This window comes from Micromesistius poutassou (genome assembly GCF_964030765.1).
Source record: "Micromesistius poutassou genome assembly, chromosome: 13".
NCBI lineage: Eukaryota > Metazoa > Chordata > Actinopteri > Gadiformes > Gadidae > Micromesistius > Micromesistius poutassou.
The window spans coordinates 1,724,876-1,741,856 of record NC_140283.1 but is presented as its reverse complement, the minus strand read 5'-3'; the positions used below and the strand labels follow the sequence as shown (position 1 = coordinate 1,741,856).

Sequence of the window (16,981 nt, the reverse complement as noted above, 5' to 3'; positions counted from 1 at the left end):
AAACATGACATTTATTTCGGGCAGAAATTAAATCTTGTGCTGTGTTCTAACTTTATTCACTAACCAAATATAATCCACATTGATTATTTCACGTGCTCAACAATCTCACTGGTGTGCTCCTCCTTTTGGTACCAAGATCACATATTACAGCCCTTACAGTTGTGGAGATGTCCTCTATTTACTTTGGGTATGTTACTGTGGAGGATAACTGAGTTAGAGGCCTAGTGATGAGTGGTTCACTCTACTGAGTTAGAGGCCTAGTGATGAGTGGTTCACTCTACTGAGTTAGAGGCCTAGTGATGAGTGGTTCACTCTACTGAGTTAGAGGCCTAGTGATGAGTGGTTCACTCTACTGAGTTAGAGGCCTAGTGATGAGTGGTTCACTCTACTGAGTTAGAGGCCTAGTGATGAGTGGTTCACTCTACTGAGTTAGAGGCCTAGTGATGAGTGGTTCACTCTACTGAGTTAGAGGCCTAGTGATGAGTGGTTCACTCTACTGAGTTAGAGGCCTAGTGATGAGTGGTTCACTCTACTGAGTTAGAGGCCTAGTGATGAGTGGTTCACTCTACTGAGTTAGAGGCCTAGTGATGAGTGGTTCACTCTACTGAGTTAGAGGCCTAGTGATGAGTGGTTCACTCTACTGAGTTAGAGGCCTGGTGATGAGTGGTTCACTCTACTGAGTTAGAGGCCTAGTGATGAGTGGTTCACTCTACTGAGTTAGAGGCCTGGTGATGAGTGGTTCACTCTACTGAGTTAGAGGCCTAGTGATGAGTGGTTCACTCTATTGCAGATCCCCATTCTGGCCCCAGCTCTGAGAAGCAGAGCCCCATGACCCAGAAGCAGAGTCCCCAGGCCCAGCCCAGCCCTGCAGCCCCGTCTGGGCCCACGGACCCCCAGCCAGGCCAGACCACCCCTCCTCCCCCCGGTCAGACCCCCGTCCAGGCCGCCGTCCAGACCCCGCCCGTGCAGACCCCCTCCCAGCCCCCCGGCCCCCCGGCAGGTCCCGCTCCAGGCCCCGGTCAGGCCGGCCCGCCACCGCCCCCGGGGCCCCCGCAGGCCGCTGCCCCCCCCGGAGCCGGCCAGCCCGCCGCCCCCGGGGCCTCGCACCAGAGCCCGGGCACCCAGCCCCCGGGAGGGGTACCCCAGCTCTACCTGCACGACGGCAGGTGAGGACACACACACACGCACGCACGCACGCACGCACACACACACACACACACACAGATGATTGTATCTTTCTAGGTCTTTATTCACTTCTCGCTGGCCTGCTGACGGCTCGCTCTCTTAGTTTTGTAAACAATCAAGAATTACACAGTTTGAATGTAAATTTATTAAGATTTGACTTAACAAAACAAACAAAAACGTTTAATAGTTAGTATGGACATAAACCTTTAAATAATAATTGATAGTTCATTTTGTAATTTTACATCCATTTTATTATTTAATTTTCTTAAATGTAATTTAAGAAAATTTAAATAATACTCATTTCATAATGTTTGGCATAATACTTAGACTTAACTAAAATTACAGACATTATCTGATAATTCACAACCCAATTGTGAATTGTCAGATAATGTCCATAATTTTACAGGGATTTAGTTATTTCAAGTTATTTTCTGTAAATCTGTCAAAGTATTTATATTTCATTCCTACTGAACGCCTGAGGCAGTGCTTCAGCACTGGATGTACCGCATAATGTAACATAATAGATAATGCATAATCGGAGTGTTCCCCGCTCCTAGGCCTTAAGGTCCAAGGGTCGGCACAGAGCCCAGGTGTTGTTGTGCCAACAGACAGTTATAGGCTCGAAAGAGTTCCTCCGCAGACCAGAGAAAAAGTGGGCTTCAGCAAGAGTGTTCCAAGACCACGACTAGCCGGCTCGGTACAGAGCCGGGAGATTATTGCGCCCATAGACTGACAGAACGGTGGGCTTGGTATCGCTCCCGTCATGAGATGTTGGGGTCCCATTTCTGTAACGCCTGCATGGTCCCACTTCAGACGGACGATGGCCACTTTGAGTGCCCTGTGTGCTTCGGTGTGGAACACTTGAGGGAGGGGCTGTCAGACACAACATGCATGAACTGCAGGTTCATGCCAAGGACTATGAAGTTAGCCAGGCTAGATGAGGTGGAGGCTCTCCTTTGTGATAGGCGGCTCTTACACCCGGCCCAGGACATCGCTGGGAGACTGGGGGTGCCCCCCCACGGAAAAAAACACCTAGGAGGGTGGCGACCAGGGTGGACGCCGTAACATCAGAGTTCGCCCAGAGTAAAGCCCTACTGCTTAATCTGCAGCTCGAAAGAAACTCCCCAGCCGAGCCTACCCCCACAGCGTTCTGTCCAACAGAGGCTCCTGCAGTCATGTTGAGGAGGCGGGGGGCAGAGCAGGAGGAGGCGTGACCTGCCTCCCAGATATCGTATTCTGATTCAGAGCGGACGCAGGGCACCAGAGTCGCTTCTGAGGCTGGCCTGCTTAGGGCACAGGCAGGGATGTGCTTAGCACTGGCACGCTTTGGGCTGGAAGAGGCCCTAGGCGCTTCTCTTATCACTCCAGAGACAGCAGGGCCTTTGCTGCCGTGCAGGATGCAGAGTGCCGCGGGCTGGGAGCCGGCGGCGGCCACCTTCATAGTGTCCCTGGAGGAGGTCTTAACCTTCATAGTGTCCCTGGAGGAGGTCTTAACCTTCATAGTGTCCCTGGAGGAGGTCTTAACCTTCATAGTGTCCCTGGAGGAGGTCTTAACCTTCATAGTGTCCCTGGAGGAGGTCTTAACCTTCATAGTGTCCCTGGAGGAGGTCTTAACCTTCATAGTGTCCCTGGAGGAGGTCTTAACCTTCATAGTGTCCCTGGAGGAGCTCTTAACCTTCATAGTGTCCCTGGAGGAGGTTTTACGGCCCGCTGGCCAAGGTCTCAGTGCCGCATAAAAGATGATCTGAGTACGAGGAGCTGTGACGCCGCTGCTCTTATGGGCCACGTTGGGAACTCCCTTCACCACCTGATACTGGCCCTTTCCCAGTCCATGCAGGTTTCAGGGCAGATCCCACAGCCCAGAACCTAAATGACGCGTCACTGCAGAAATGTCTGCTATGTCGGACACAGGAGGGGCCACGCCTTGTCCAAACAGAGGCTGTCCAACTGCAGTGTGGAAGCCATCTCTGAGACATACAAGACCAAGGGCCTGCCCGTGCCCTTTAACGTCAAATGCCGTTCCACCGGGAGTGTCTCTGCATCCTGGGCGGCGTTGAGGGGTGTACCTCTAGAGGACATGTGTGCGGCGGCGACCTGGGATTCACCGTGCACTGTCGCCAGGTTCTACAGGGTCCTCACACTCTGTGAGGGTCTTGTCTTGTCCTGATGTTTTATGTGAGGACCACAATGTTTCAATCCTCAATTGTATTCTCATGTCTTTTCATGTGTGTGTGAGGCACTTTGATACAATAAATTTAAAAATAAATGTTGCTGCCCTCCACGCTGTGGCTGCAGCTGTCCTGCCGGCAGCCAGCTCTCAGTGAGGGGGGGCAGGATTCCTCCAGTGCTGCACTGCCCCTGTGCAGTGCACTGCTCCTGTGCAGTGCTGCCCCTGTGTCGGAATGAAATAGAACGAGAGTTACCCAGGTAACTACGGTTCAATGAATTTCGGATGACTCAGAATCTGAAAGATTCTGAAGGGACTAACTTCAAGGTGACGGGGGCATTTATGCTGTAGTGGATAGCGCCCTGCGTCATCCAGGGTCACAACGTGGCTACGTTGGTAACACACTCAACCTGCACGTGCACGAGAGGGATACGTCCAGGGCTGAAGCACTGCCTCTGGAGTTGGAGTTAGAGTTCATAGAACCGTAGTTGCATCCTAACTCTCGTTCTTCTGTGTAAAAAATCATATGTAGTCTGACTGACACGACTTGGATGGGTCTATGTTTAAAGCTTTTCCGTTACCAGGTTGTTCTTAATAATCTCTTCTCCATTAACCGAAGGATTAAGCTAACGTCTGCATTCCATGTGAATCACATGTTAACTGTCAGAACCATATCATGGTTCCATACCATGCAAGCTAAAATGCAACATTTTGAGAAAGTATCACCAGCATGAATCAACTACTAACCCCGATGCGCCTTCTTCTTGTGTGTTCAGTGGTACTTTGATGCCCATATGATTTCTCCATGGAGTCAGGGGCTGCCTATAAGTGAATGGTTTCCTTGGTGCCGCTACAGGTCAGAGGTGAAGGCGAGACAGGATGTAAAGCCTGACATACGGCAGCCACCGTTCACAGACTACCGCCAGCCCCCAGTAGACTACCGCCAGCCGCCAGTCGACTACCGCCAGCCGCCAGTAGACTACCGCCAGCCCCCAGTAGACTACCGCCAGCCGCCCGTCGACTACCGCCAGCCGCCTGGCTTGCTGGAGTTCAGGCAGCATGGCGCTGCCACCCCCTTCCCTCTGGGGCTCCCTGCTGATTTCAGACCCCAGGTAGGAAAGACACCTCCTTGATCCGCTGAACAGTTTTAGTGGATCAGCTCATTTTCTGAAGGTGTGGGGCGTGATTCAGCACTCAAACCATTAACACTACTCTTAGTGTTCAAATGTGGTCAAAAGGTTGAAGGATCCCTAGTTGTTGTCATAGTGCTCACCTGGTGGTGGTTCCAGTGGTTGTCATAGTGCTCACCTGGTGGTGGTTCCAGTGGTTGTCATAGTGCTCACCTGGTGGTGGTTCCAGTGGTTGTCATAGTGCTCACCTGGTGGTGGTTCCAGTGGTTGTCATAGTGCTCACCTGGTGGTGGTTTCTGGACTGCAGGACTATGACTACTTCACTGTGGAGCTGGAGAAGAGCTTGAAGGGTTTCGGCTTCAGTATACGCGGGGGAAGAGAGTACAAGATGGACCTGTTTGTCCTGCGACTTGCTGAGGACGGGCCGGCCATCCGCAACGGACGCATGAGGGTGAGTCGGGATTGGATGACTCTCGCTCTCACACATATCTCTCTCTATCTCTGTATGTCTCCATCACTCCTCTGTTTCTTTATCTGTGTCTCTCTCTCTCTCCCTCTCTAACTCCTTCTCTCTCTATGTCAGGTGTATGTGAAATCTGAACCCAAAAGCTGATTAAAGTTCCAGAATATTAATTTGAAGCAGAGCAAGATTTCAGCTCAAACATTAAAAAAAAATCAACTCCTGCTTCTCAGGAGGAAATTAAAAAAATGCACAGGGCCGCTGTTGACAAAAGCGAAACCAATAAAGGTTTCGCTTTTGTCTCTCTTTATCTGTCTCTCTATCCAACAAAAGAGAAACATTGTATACACACGCTTTCTCTATATCTTCCTCTTTTTAACGTCCTATATCCTTTACTTCACCCTTCCTTTGTGCCTCCTTTGTTCACACACACACACACACACACACACACACACACACACACACACACACACACACACACACACACACACACACACACACACACACACACACACACACACACACACACACTGCCTGCGTCCCTTGCCCCCACAGGTGGGGGATCAGATCATCGAGATCAACGGGGACAGCACGCGCGACATGACCCACGCCCGCGCCATCGAGCTCATCAAGGCGGGGGGGCGCCGCGTGCGCCTGTTGCTCAAGAGAGGCTCGGGACAGGTGCCCGACTACGGTGAGCCAGCCGCTAGACCGCTCTGCTACCTTCAGCTCTAGACCCCTCTGCTGCTACCTTCAGCTCTAGACCCCTCTGCTACCTTCAGCTCTAGACCGCTCTGCTACCTTCAGCTCTAGACCCCTCTGCTGCTACCTTCAGCTCTAGACCCCTCTGCTACCTTCAGCTCTAGACCCCTCTGCTACCTTCAGCTCTAGACCGCTCTGCTACCTTCAGCTCTAGACCCCTCTGCTACCTTCAGCTCTAGACCCCTCTGCTACCTTCAGCTCTAGACCGCTCTGCTACCTTCAGCTCTAGACCCCTCTGCTGCCTTCAGCTCTAGACCCCTCTGCTACCTTCAGCTCTAGACCGCTCTGCTACCTTCAGCTCTAGACCCCTCTGCTACCTTCAGCTCTAGACCCCTCTGCTACCTTCAGCTCTAGACCCCTCTGCTGCCTTCAGCTCTAGACCCCTCTGCTACCTTCAGCTCTAGACCCCTCTCCTCGTTACCTTCAGCTCTAGACCGCTCTGCTACCTTCAGCTCTAGACCCCTCTGCTACCTTCAGCTCTAGACCCCTCTGCTGCCTTCAGCTCTAGACTGCTCTGCTACCTTCAGCTCTAGACCGCTCTGCTACCTTCAGCTCTAGACCCCTCTGCTACCTTCAGCTCTAGACCCCTCTGCTACCTTTAGCTCTAGACTCTGCTCCCCACTCGTTAGCTTTAGCTCTAGACTCTGCTCCCCACTTGTTAGCTTTAGCTCTAGACTCTACTCCCCACTCGTTAGCTTTAGCTCTAGACTCTGCTCCCCACTTGTTAGCTTTAGCTCTAGACTCTGCTCCCCACTCATTAGCTTTAGCTCTAGACTCTGCTCCCCACTCGTTAGCTTTAGCTCTAGACTCTGCTCCCCACTTGTTAGCTTTAGCTCTAGACTCTGCTCCCCACTCATTAGCTTTAGCTCTAGACTCTGCTCCCCACTCGTTAGCTTTAGCTCTAGACTCTGCTCCCCACTTGTTAGCTTTAGCTCTAGACTCTGCTCCCCACTCATTAGCTTTAGCTCTAGACTCTGCTCCCCACTCGTTAGCTTTAGCTCTAGACTCTGCTCCCCACTTGTTAGCTTTAGCTCTAGACTCTGCTCCCCAGAATGCCTTAGTATTCCTTCATTTGATAGCCTCTAGATCCCCTCTCCTCGTTGCCTCTCCTTCACCCTCTCTCTGCTCTCCCTTCTGGATATTTCCCTATTTTTTCACAAAATAAAGATACTTTATTTTTAATGTTGCAGTAAAGTTTCTAACAACAGTTTCAGAACATTGGAGAGAATGTTGTGGTTGTGTTTACTGGCTCGTTGCAGAGTGCCTGAAGATGTTTCATACCAGGTCAATATATTGTAGATTATAATATATCATCAGTTAATTACTACTATAAATACGAAGAGAATAAGACAAACCTCCACTTTAATCTTATCAACTCAACTAAGTTATGTGTATTTGACTGTTTTAGGTTGTTAATAATGCAGATTTAATTGCGTTCTTCCAGGGAAAGTAGACAACCAATTCTTTGAAACGCCTTCTCTATTATCCATCAATTCAAGTTACTATGTAGTTATCCAAAGTTTATTTTGGTAACAACCCAAGTTTAATTATATGCGATCTAGAAATCAGGATGGTACTTTCTAGTAAATCACTTGCTTAAATAGTTATTGTTCATGGCTCAATCCATTTCTAGAGGGTTTATTCCATTTACCCTAGAAGCTATGGCCTTAACTTCATCAATACCTGTAAGAACCTCCACAGGAACCCTATCCCTCTAGCGTCACGGCTCTTCTTTTTAAATAAACGGTACCTTCTTGAAGATGTTTTCACAATTTACACAGTATGCTGCAGCTGTGCTGTAAAATGAAGCCTTGTTTCCATGGTATTATCAGGCTCTTACCTTGTAAATGGTTATTCCGTTTTCATGCAATAACCCTGTATGTTTTGCATTGTTACTAAGTAAAAAATCTTCAATACAATATTTAGCTTGCGTTGACTTTAATGGGCTAAAGCTAGTGTTACTTAAAGCACGTCATAGCAATGTCCTCCACCGGCACTCTTCTTCATGTTGTTCATCATACTTTGTCTTTTATGATGTCGCGGAAGGATTGTTTCCTTTTCCCCGCAGAGAATACGGCTTGCTGAATCCTTCGTAGAATAATTTCGGAGTTCACAAAACAGTATTAGGGATGCCGTAAATACCAAAAGCCTCGTCTGGAAAACACAGTCTCGGTTTGGTGTATTTTTTTCAACAAACACAAGCAGCACACACACATTGCATAATCGACAAACACACCAGACACACACACTACACAATCAAGCAACACACGTCGCAACAACAACATTCAACACATGAGTGAAAAAGTGCTTCATGAAGTGCGTCAATTCTGAAGTGCATTGCAGCATGTGAATAGTGCTGAGCATTAAGGAGCTGGGCGCCCTGGGGTGAAGGTTCCTCCTCCGAGTCCGTCCTGAGGGGAGGGGTCCAGGGGTCCTGACACACCGCTATAAATAGGAGGAGCCATGAACTAGTAAAGACGGTTAGACTCGTATTTTATAAGAAAGTGCCATCTTATTTTCTATATACATAATTCGACGCAGGCCGTTACCAAACAAACCTTAGATAAGTACGTTATAACTTGAATTAATGGGTAATGGAGAAGGTGTTTCTGAGAATTGGTTGCCTACTTTCCTAGGAAGTACGCATCTATATCTGCGTTATGACGCAGTCACTACCACACGCTACTTGGTTGAGTGGATGGGTAATAGCTTGTTCTAGTATTTCAGCTGTAGTTTCTCTATATTTACCTACTTATTTCAGTGGTAAATATCTGATATTATAATTGACCATATATTTACCTGGTAAATAATTAGTAATTAGGGGACTTTAAAAGGAACCGATTGACCCTGAGCGTCGTGATCCTGGACCAACACTGGAACATCGTGACTAACCCTAACCCTACGATAGGCCTTCTTATTCTAAAAGGCCCAATTTTGTTACATTGAGTGTTATCATCATCACGAGTGTGTATTTGCTTCAGTGAGTGGAACAAGTGCTGTAGTAATATTGCCATTAAACAATGGTGACCGACTGAACAATTATATCATCAGAATGTAGTCATGGGCAATGAAGTTTGGGGCAATTCACTCTGAAAAGTTAAACACATCACGTCCTCCTACAACGCAGACCTCGTACCTTAGGAACAGCACTAGAAGTGCTTTCTAGACCCTGTTGCCAACCAACTTGAGCTTAATGTTTCTTGAGATTGTGGGATTTCCAAACTGAATAAATACCCTACATGAACACAGTTCAGTGCATCATTAAGCTAGTAGCACCGTTATGGTTTGGATCGGTCTGTAATATTCATATGGGTGCTAAGTGGGCCTTCATGCCCATTGGAGCAAGTCCTAAATGTCTGCTTGACCAATCAACGTTCTCTGAACGCCCCGTAGTAAAAATGACCCCTGGTATAACTACACCGTGTTGTATAATCTCACAACACGGTGCAGTGGGCGTTGTAGTGAAATCTGACGCACACCTTGGTGTTATACCGTCATGTAACCACTACTTTTCACATCCACACACACCCCTCAGCAGAACACATCCACACACACCCCTCAGCAAAACACATCCACACACACCCCTCAGCCAGGACACATCCACACACACCCCTCAGCAGAACACATCCACACACACCCCTCACATCCACACACACCCCTCAGCAGAACACATCCACACACACCCCTCAGCAAAACACATCCACACACACCCCTCAGCCAGGACACATCCACACACACCCCTCAGCCAGGACACATCCACACACACCCCTCAGCCAGGACACATCCACACACACCCCTCACATCCACACACTCCTCACATCCACACACACACACACTCCTCACATCCACACACTCCTCACATCCACACACACACACACTCCTCACATCCACACACACATACACACTCCTCACATCCACACACACATACACACACACACACTCCTCACATCCACACACACACACACACACACACTCCTCACATCCACACACATACACACACACACACACACACACTCCTCACATCCACACACACACACACACACACACACACACACACACACTCCTCAGCAGCCCTCAGCCTGATGGGACCAGAGGCAGCGCAGAGTAGAACAAACTCTGGTTGTCTGACAAAAACTCTCAGACTTTCCAGCGGTTTGCTTATGAGTGTTTTTGTAACAGTGACAAATGACAAAATGAAGGATTGCAATGTTTAAGATCATAGATATACTAGCATGTTTAAAATAAAAATAATTTTTGGTTCACAGGCACTTTCAAGGCGCTATATGTAACACATTCACTGTATTAAACCATGAGAAGACACAGTGTTTCCCACAGACAGGTAGCAGTGTGTGGTGCCACCCTGCAGGGTTGGCAACGGGTATTTTTCTTTTCATGGCGTGACATTTGTTGTGAGAGCGTGAGATATTTATACTTAAAAATCGCGTTCAATTAAAAAAAGAGGAATCAATGTGTGGCGCTCGTTGTTGAATCTGTGGCGCTGCGCCACACATCGGTCTGTAAGGGAAACACTGGGACATGATGTCAGCAGAAATTAAGGAAACATGCTGAGTTAAAATACTGGCTTCTCCCGCAACAATGCTACAGCCAATAGGATCGTTGAAATGTCTGTTTCAGGAAGTCTGGTTTTGTTTTGGCCTTTGTGTTCATTATTCGCTGAGTACCCCGGGTTGCCAGATATGAAACTAATTGGCACACAGCGTGCTGCAGCCCACGGAAGCAAGCAAACAAAGTGGATCAACTGAGCCTGCACAGAGTGTACCGACTAAAGGAACACGTCTCCTTGGAAAAGCCCCAGGAGCAGAGCTCAAACCAGGGTCAATCTGTGGAGCTCTGAGAGACGGAGACGGGAGCCCACAAGGATTTAAGGGCAGATGCCACATGAGCTGGTTCATCGTTTACAATCAATCAGTAACAAATGATTAGCTGATCAACTCTGTGTGGGACTGGTCGCTGTTCATTTTCAAAATTGCACTTGTCTCAAAATAAAAGTTATGTACATTATGAAATAATTCTACCCCATTACCAATTCATCTTTTAAGTTTGATTAATCTTGCTGTTATTAATAACAGAATCTGTGGCTTTTTCAGTCCTGTGTTTTCACCTCTCTCTCTCTCTCTCTCTCTCTCTCTCTCTCTCTCTCTCTCTCTCTCTCTATCTGAGTCTGTCCCTGATACCTGTCTGTTGGTTTAACCCCTCTGTCTGTTGGTTTAACCCGTCTGTCTGTTGGTTTAACCTGCTGCTTGGATTCTAATGATTAGAACAGATTCTACTCGCCCTCTCTTAGGAATGGTACCTCCCAACCTGTCCATGTGCATGAAAGGTGACACATTAAGCTCGCCCTATTTCTTCCTAATGGGCCACTCTAAAGACACGGTTGGTGAACAATCCGCATGCCTCTCTTCTTCTGGCTGTGCATGCAGTGTTGTGTTTGAAGGTGTGTCTGTTCGCCTGTGCGTGTGTGCATCAAAACAAGCAATGCCGTTTGAAGTCTGTTTAGGTCAACCTTGTGTCATTTGAGGAAAACGGGCAACTTAAATACGGGTGATTTAATCAGCTCTGAGAGAAACTCCTGGTCTTCCATTCCGACCCAAGGCCGCGTTGTGAGCACATTGTCAGTGCAGCATGAATGCATAGCTGTTCTTAGTCACCCAGGGCACACTTAGGTTTTTGGGGTCCCAGGCAAAGACTGTTGTGGGGCACCTTCAACAACAGGCCACAATGGTATAATAAGGCATAGGCCTTCTATTGAAAATAATAGATTTTCTACCGACTTGAGGCTTGAAACATGCACAATAATTACTGCAAAAGGCCCATGACCATGAAAAGTGGAAAGAAAAAACAGCAAGGAATTTACAGGAACTATTCAACAATATACACCTCTCAAACTTTTTTGTCAATTTATCAAACATGAAATGAAAATAGGTAGTTGTTCTAGATTTCTTTCTCAGTATGTAAAATAGAGGACTGTAAAATACGAATGTCAGTTGGCTGGGCTCCTGGTGTAGAGTTAAACAGTCCAAGGTTTTGGTCAGGAACAAGAGTGTAAAAAATAGGATTTATTCTCCACAAGCAAACACACACCTCTTCAACTGTTAATGTCCTGAATACAGTGTTAATAGGTTAGTTAAACTAGCAGCGGTAAAACAATAACCTAGTTCAAATGACCCAGTTGACTATATTCCAAGTGTATTCCCTTTACCTATAAAGATATAAAAACACTTCTAAAGATAATACCAGCTTCTGTTATTGGCACTTATGCTGTCAAGTACCTTTAAATCATCAATTATTCTGTATTTTAATTCACTGAATTAGCCTTGAATAAGCCTTGAAGAAGTTGTCATGGCAACTGCTGTTCAATTGCGCAACAAAGGACACCTGGGTTTGCTTTTTTATGGAATTGGTTCCAATCTCAAGAGGTGGCTGAAAGCCTAGCCGGCGTGCCAGAGTCCTGGTCAGGGCTCTGCCTCGGCTCTGCCTCAGGTCTGAAGGCTAGGACCCGCCCCCCTCTCTATGTTGCATGATGTCCTGGCAAGATGCGTTAGGAAGTCTGCATCTCTGCCTCACGTTGAACTGATTATTTCTCTCTTTTAATCTGCATGGGTGCAACTGTTGAATGTTTTGGTGATTCTTCCCATGACAAATCATTTCTTTAAAACATTTCTGTGACAGACTAGGAACAATCAGGTTTAGCACAAAAGTGATCAATGATCACCTTAGGGTTAGAGATGCTTAAATGCAGTAGTCATTTATTGTTGAAGTTATTGATGATTCAATGTTAGATATTGGAATAAGGTTGTTCAGTTGTAGCTCTGAAGTGAGATGTTTGGTGTCAAAGGGTTTCCGTAGTAAGGGTCATGGGAATAAGCACCAGACCCCTTGTTGAGTGTGTGTCTGTGTTTGATTCCCTCGCTTCCTTCCCTGCGTTTCCCTGACAGACAGCAGCAGCCCCGGGGATCCCCTTCCTACAGCCCACCCTGCCCTGCAGGAAGTGACCCTCCACCCCCGTCCTCCCACCCCGCGGTTCTCATCACATCCTGCCCCTGACATCCCCCACCAGCTCCCTCTAGAGGTCAGAGTGTGCATGGCAGGCCAGGCTCCACCACTGACAGACCAGAGCTCCATGAGAGGGGCTTTGGGTGGCAGGTCCACCCAGCAGAGGTACACCGCCAAGGGCCAAGGAGCCCCACCAGGGCCCGGGGAAGTGGAGGAAGGAACATGGGTCTGCCAGCCCGGGCCTCTGACACCCAGAGCCGTCCCCGGGACAACCGTCAGCCTGAGAGCGCTGCAGAGGGACCCCAGCGCCCCCTGGGGTGAGAGTCAGGACCTGCAGGGTGCCGGCCCGGCCTGGCTGTGGGACTCCTGTGTTGACGTGAGTGTGAACGGAGGCGCTCCTCCAGGCAACCTTCCAGACAGGCTGGAGCCGAGAGATTCGCTTCCCAAGGAAGGAGAGCGGTCCGGTGGGCCCAGCGGGCCGTGCTGCCCCTCTCGACGCGGGGAGGGTTCGACTGAGCACAGCTCCACCGCCTTCCCTGGACCCTGGAAGTCCCCGGGGCCTGACAGACTGCCTGGGACTCTGAGGTCCTGGACCTCCACCGTGAGCAGATAGACTGGATCTAGCTGGTTTGGACCAGGTCAGACCGGTGGACTCTTTGTGAGCACGTCCTCTGCCGACAGGCGTCTGGTTTGAAGTGAGGAGAACAAACTCTTCTGGTTGGTTCTTCTGTCCGTCTCAGCATGTTGGGTCAGCCTCTCCTCTCCTCGTTATTACAAGATGATAACACCGACCACCTTAAAGCAGAGGGAGCCTCAGAGCCCTTGAAGAATACAGCCTACAGCGCTGACCCACACCTCCAGCAGCTGAGGTGGTCTACGATAATCACACTTATTGATTTGTGAACCGCTTTCTGGTTCCGAAAATGCTACTTGCCTATGAGAGATATTTGAAACTAAAAATGTATCTTCTAGAAGTGAGGATGACAGATGAGCCTAACGGCAGTAACAGAGGGTTCTGTTAACAAGACACACGTTAGATTTCACATGCCTACCAATATATCTTATACTGTAAATGTGAAAGTGAGTGGAAAATATGTACATTTTATCTACTCAAAAAATATGCCCATGTTCAGGTGTTTTTTAGCAGATAGAAACACATTGTAAAGAGAAGAAATATTATTTTAAAATCCAAACGTCCATTGCCTTGTCTATATCTACATATCAACGACCGTGAAGTCACCTTCTCACCTCTAGGGCGCCTCATAGTGCATGGACTCAAACCACCATGTTGGTACTGAGGAACTCAGTTGTTTAGCGCTACCATCTAAAGAGAATCTCCTTCATCACACCTTCGGTTCATTAATGTACGAAAAATAGTTCTGGTCAGTTAAGTTCAATTTAGGAGTTGCTGAAAAAAATGAAAACAGTGTGCTTTAGCTCAACGCATTACCTGTAAGTCCCATCAACCACTCATTCATGTAGACCGTCATGTACACATCTAAGGTCTGGTGTCTGGGGCTGGGGGATGGGTCCACTTTCTATTCAACAGTTCTATGCCTTTTACTGTGCTACATGTACCACATCACTGTGGAAGAGGAGAGCAGAGGAGCGGGAGGTGGAGGTCTGGAGGTGGGGCAGAGTGCCTTACTGGAGCTGACGCTGTTACCATTGGGGTTCTGTTCACCTTCTTTTCTGTTTGATGTCAGACTTCTACACAGAGCAGGGGGGGTGTACCTGTGAAGCATGTGTCCGGTAGAGGAGCTGGTGGCACAGGCCCCCCCCCCTATTGTTAGGAAGTGGCCAACATGTAGCCTTCAGTAATCGGTTCTAATGGAGCCTAAGGTAACCTTCAGTCTGAGGACTGTTGTCAAGCTTGTTATTTTGTTAGGTTACACAGAAGTCATACAAAACAGACAGAAAGTAATTGACAAGTAAGAAGAAATTATAACCAAATAGTTGAGTAGTCCATGTTAAGTTAAAATGTATTGTGAACGTCCAATCGGTTGTGAATCACACCAGCAGGGTTTGTTAGTTAGAAGCATCAACGGCTCTTTGCTGGAGTTCAGACACGAAGCACTATCCTATCTGAATGGAATTTGTGAATGGAAATTCGTTTTAATAGTAGAAATGTCTTCAGTATTGGTGCAAATATATCAGCATTGGTGTCAATTGAGCCATTCCCATGAGGTCAACAGTTTTTGTTTATTGCATTTGAACAATGCATCCATTAGAATAATTTCCTTTGACCATCATAATGCATGCTACAGCTGAAATAGTCACTAGACAGTAACAACTCTCTTTTGTTTTGTCAGTTAGATAATTGTTGTCAAGACATAAACGAATGGCAGTCTATCAGAAACACGGAAACATCAAAGCGCTGCATGACATCACCAGCGTGCGTCCGGTGAACGTCAGTCACCAGGGGAACCAGAAGGCTTGGAGCTGGCTTATATGCAAGTGGTTCGTTAGAGCTTATTTTGATGAGCTGTGAGGCTGACCTTTAGACTACCATGAACAAAAATAGATCTTGTACAAATACAGTGAATAAAATGTATATGGTGATTCCCAGTACATCCACATGGTATTACATTTTGTCTCAGTTGATATCATCAGACCTCTGACCTTCCACATGCGCTCCTGTGGCGTTGTGTTGAACTCTTGTTGGTGTGAAGGAGGCGTCCGCCGGGCCAGAGCAGCGCTCCAGGGCGGCTTTTGTATGGAAGGACAAAACGTTGACCAGTCCCAATTGAATCCAATATAACTGTGGTGTTGACCGTGTATTATCCACTCTGTACAGCTGTATTCCTACAGATATGCTTTACTGTATCATTGATACTGTAGTTTCAAAGACGTGAACAAATATTTTTATGAAAGGCGATAGTACGCATATATTACATTTTGCTAAAAAAAAAAATCTTGTTTACTGAAGGGTATTCTGAAATATTGTCAAATAAACTGTTGACATGGTGTAACATATTCTCTGCAGGATTCTTTTAAAATTAACAAAATGGAGTCGATGTGTCTTAAGTCATTCTCCTCATATGGCTTCAGATGAAGGAGAAGGGGGGTCACAATCACCATGGCAACAGACTGGAGGAATGGACCGGGCTGTTGGCCTTATTAGATATTCACTGAGAATCTGTGGCTATTGTTATGATGTAATTAATATAATATTATTACCTGGAAGACTCACACACACACACACACACACACACACACACACACACACAAATTCATTCAGATGTAACACACCGGAAAAGGGGGGGAATGATCACCAGATTGATAGTGTTTGCTCAATGGTAACTTTAATTTAATATCTTAAAACATAACATTTAACAAATACACAGACCTACAGGGAATGTGTAGTTTTGAAACATGCTTCTCATTTCCTCAAATATGACCGTCAAGCACAAAGTAACTTAACCTCAGCAAACTCAAAACCTCCATAATAAACAGTGCATAAAACCCATTACAGAAATCGAAATATGAAATTAATTTGAAAAATATATTACAAAATGTACACATGTGACTTCACCGTTAATACAAAATGGCGGCTGCACTCGGCACGGTCATGAGTCGCTCAATGCTAACGAGCAGGCTAACCCTAATGAGCAGGCTAACCCTAACCCTAACGAGCAGGCTAATCCTAACCCTAACGAGCAGGCTAACCCTAACCCTAACGAGCAGGCTAACCTGCTCGTTATTTTATTTTTATGAATTTTATTTTTTATGAATTAATAATAACATTCATTATTATTACTCCATCCCCCTTCAGGAAGTGCAGACATCTAGACACAACAAACATCAGTAGACCTCAGGAAGTAGCCTGACCCTAACCCTAAACATCAGTAGACCTCAGGAAGTAGCCTGACCCTAACCCTAAACATCAGTAGACCTCAGGAAGTAGCCTGACCCTAACCCTAAACATCAGTAGACCTCAGGAAGTAGCCTGACCCTAACCCTAAACATCAGTAGACCTCAGGAAGTAGCCTGACCCTAACCCTAAACATCAGTAGACCTCAGGAAGTAGCCTGACCCTAACCCTAAACATCAGTAGACCTCAGGAAGTAGCCTGACCCTAACCCTAAACATCAGTAGACCTCAGGAAGTAGCCTGACCCTAACCCTAAACATCAGTAGACCTCAGGAAGTAGCCTGACCCTAACCCTAAACATCAGTAGACCTCAGGAAGTAGCCTGACCCTAACCCTAAACATCAGTAGACCTCAGGAAGTAGCCTGACCCTAACCCTAAACATCAGTAGA

At 47.1% G+C, this 16,981-nt stretch overlaps 1 protein-coding gene across 1 annotated transcript in view; it reads left to right on the top strand.

Annotated features, from left to right (window-relative positions):
- magi2b (membrane associated guanylate kinase, WW and PDZ domain containing 2b) overlaps nucleotides 1–15,625 on the top strand; it is a 110,439-nt gene extending 94,814 nt beyond the window's left edge. Inside the window, exons 16-20 of the mRNA XM_084477797.1 lie at nucleotides 791–1,166; nucleotides 4,209–4,464; nucleotides 4,790–4,933; nucleotides 5,498–5,636; nucleotides 12,661–15,625. Coding sequence (XP_084333923.1) covers nucleotides 791–1,166; nucleotides 4,209–4,464; nucleotides 4,790–4,933; nucleotides 5,498–5,636; nucleotides 12,661–13,331 — 1,586 coding nt within the window. The 3' untranslated portion in view covers nucleotides 13,332–15,625. The remainder of the gene's footprint in view (nucleotides 1–790; nucleotides 1,167–4,208; nucleotides 4,465–4,789; nucleotides 4,934–5,497; nucleotides 5,637–12,660) is intronic.
- The last annotated feature ends 1,356 nt before the right edge of the window (nucleotides 15,626–16,981 follow it).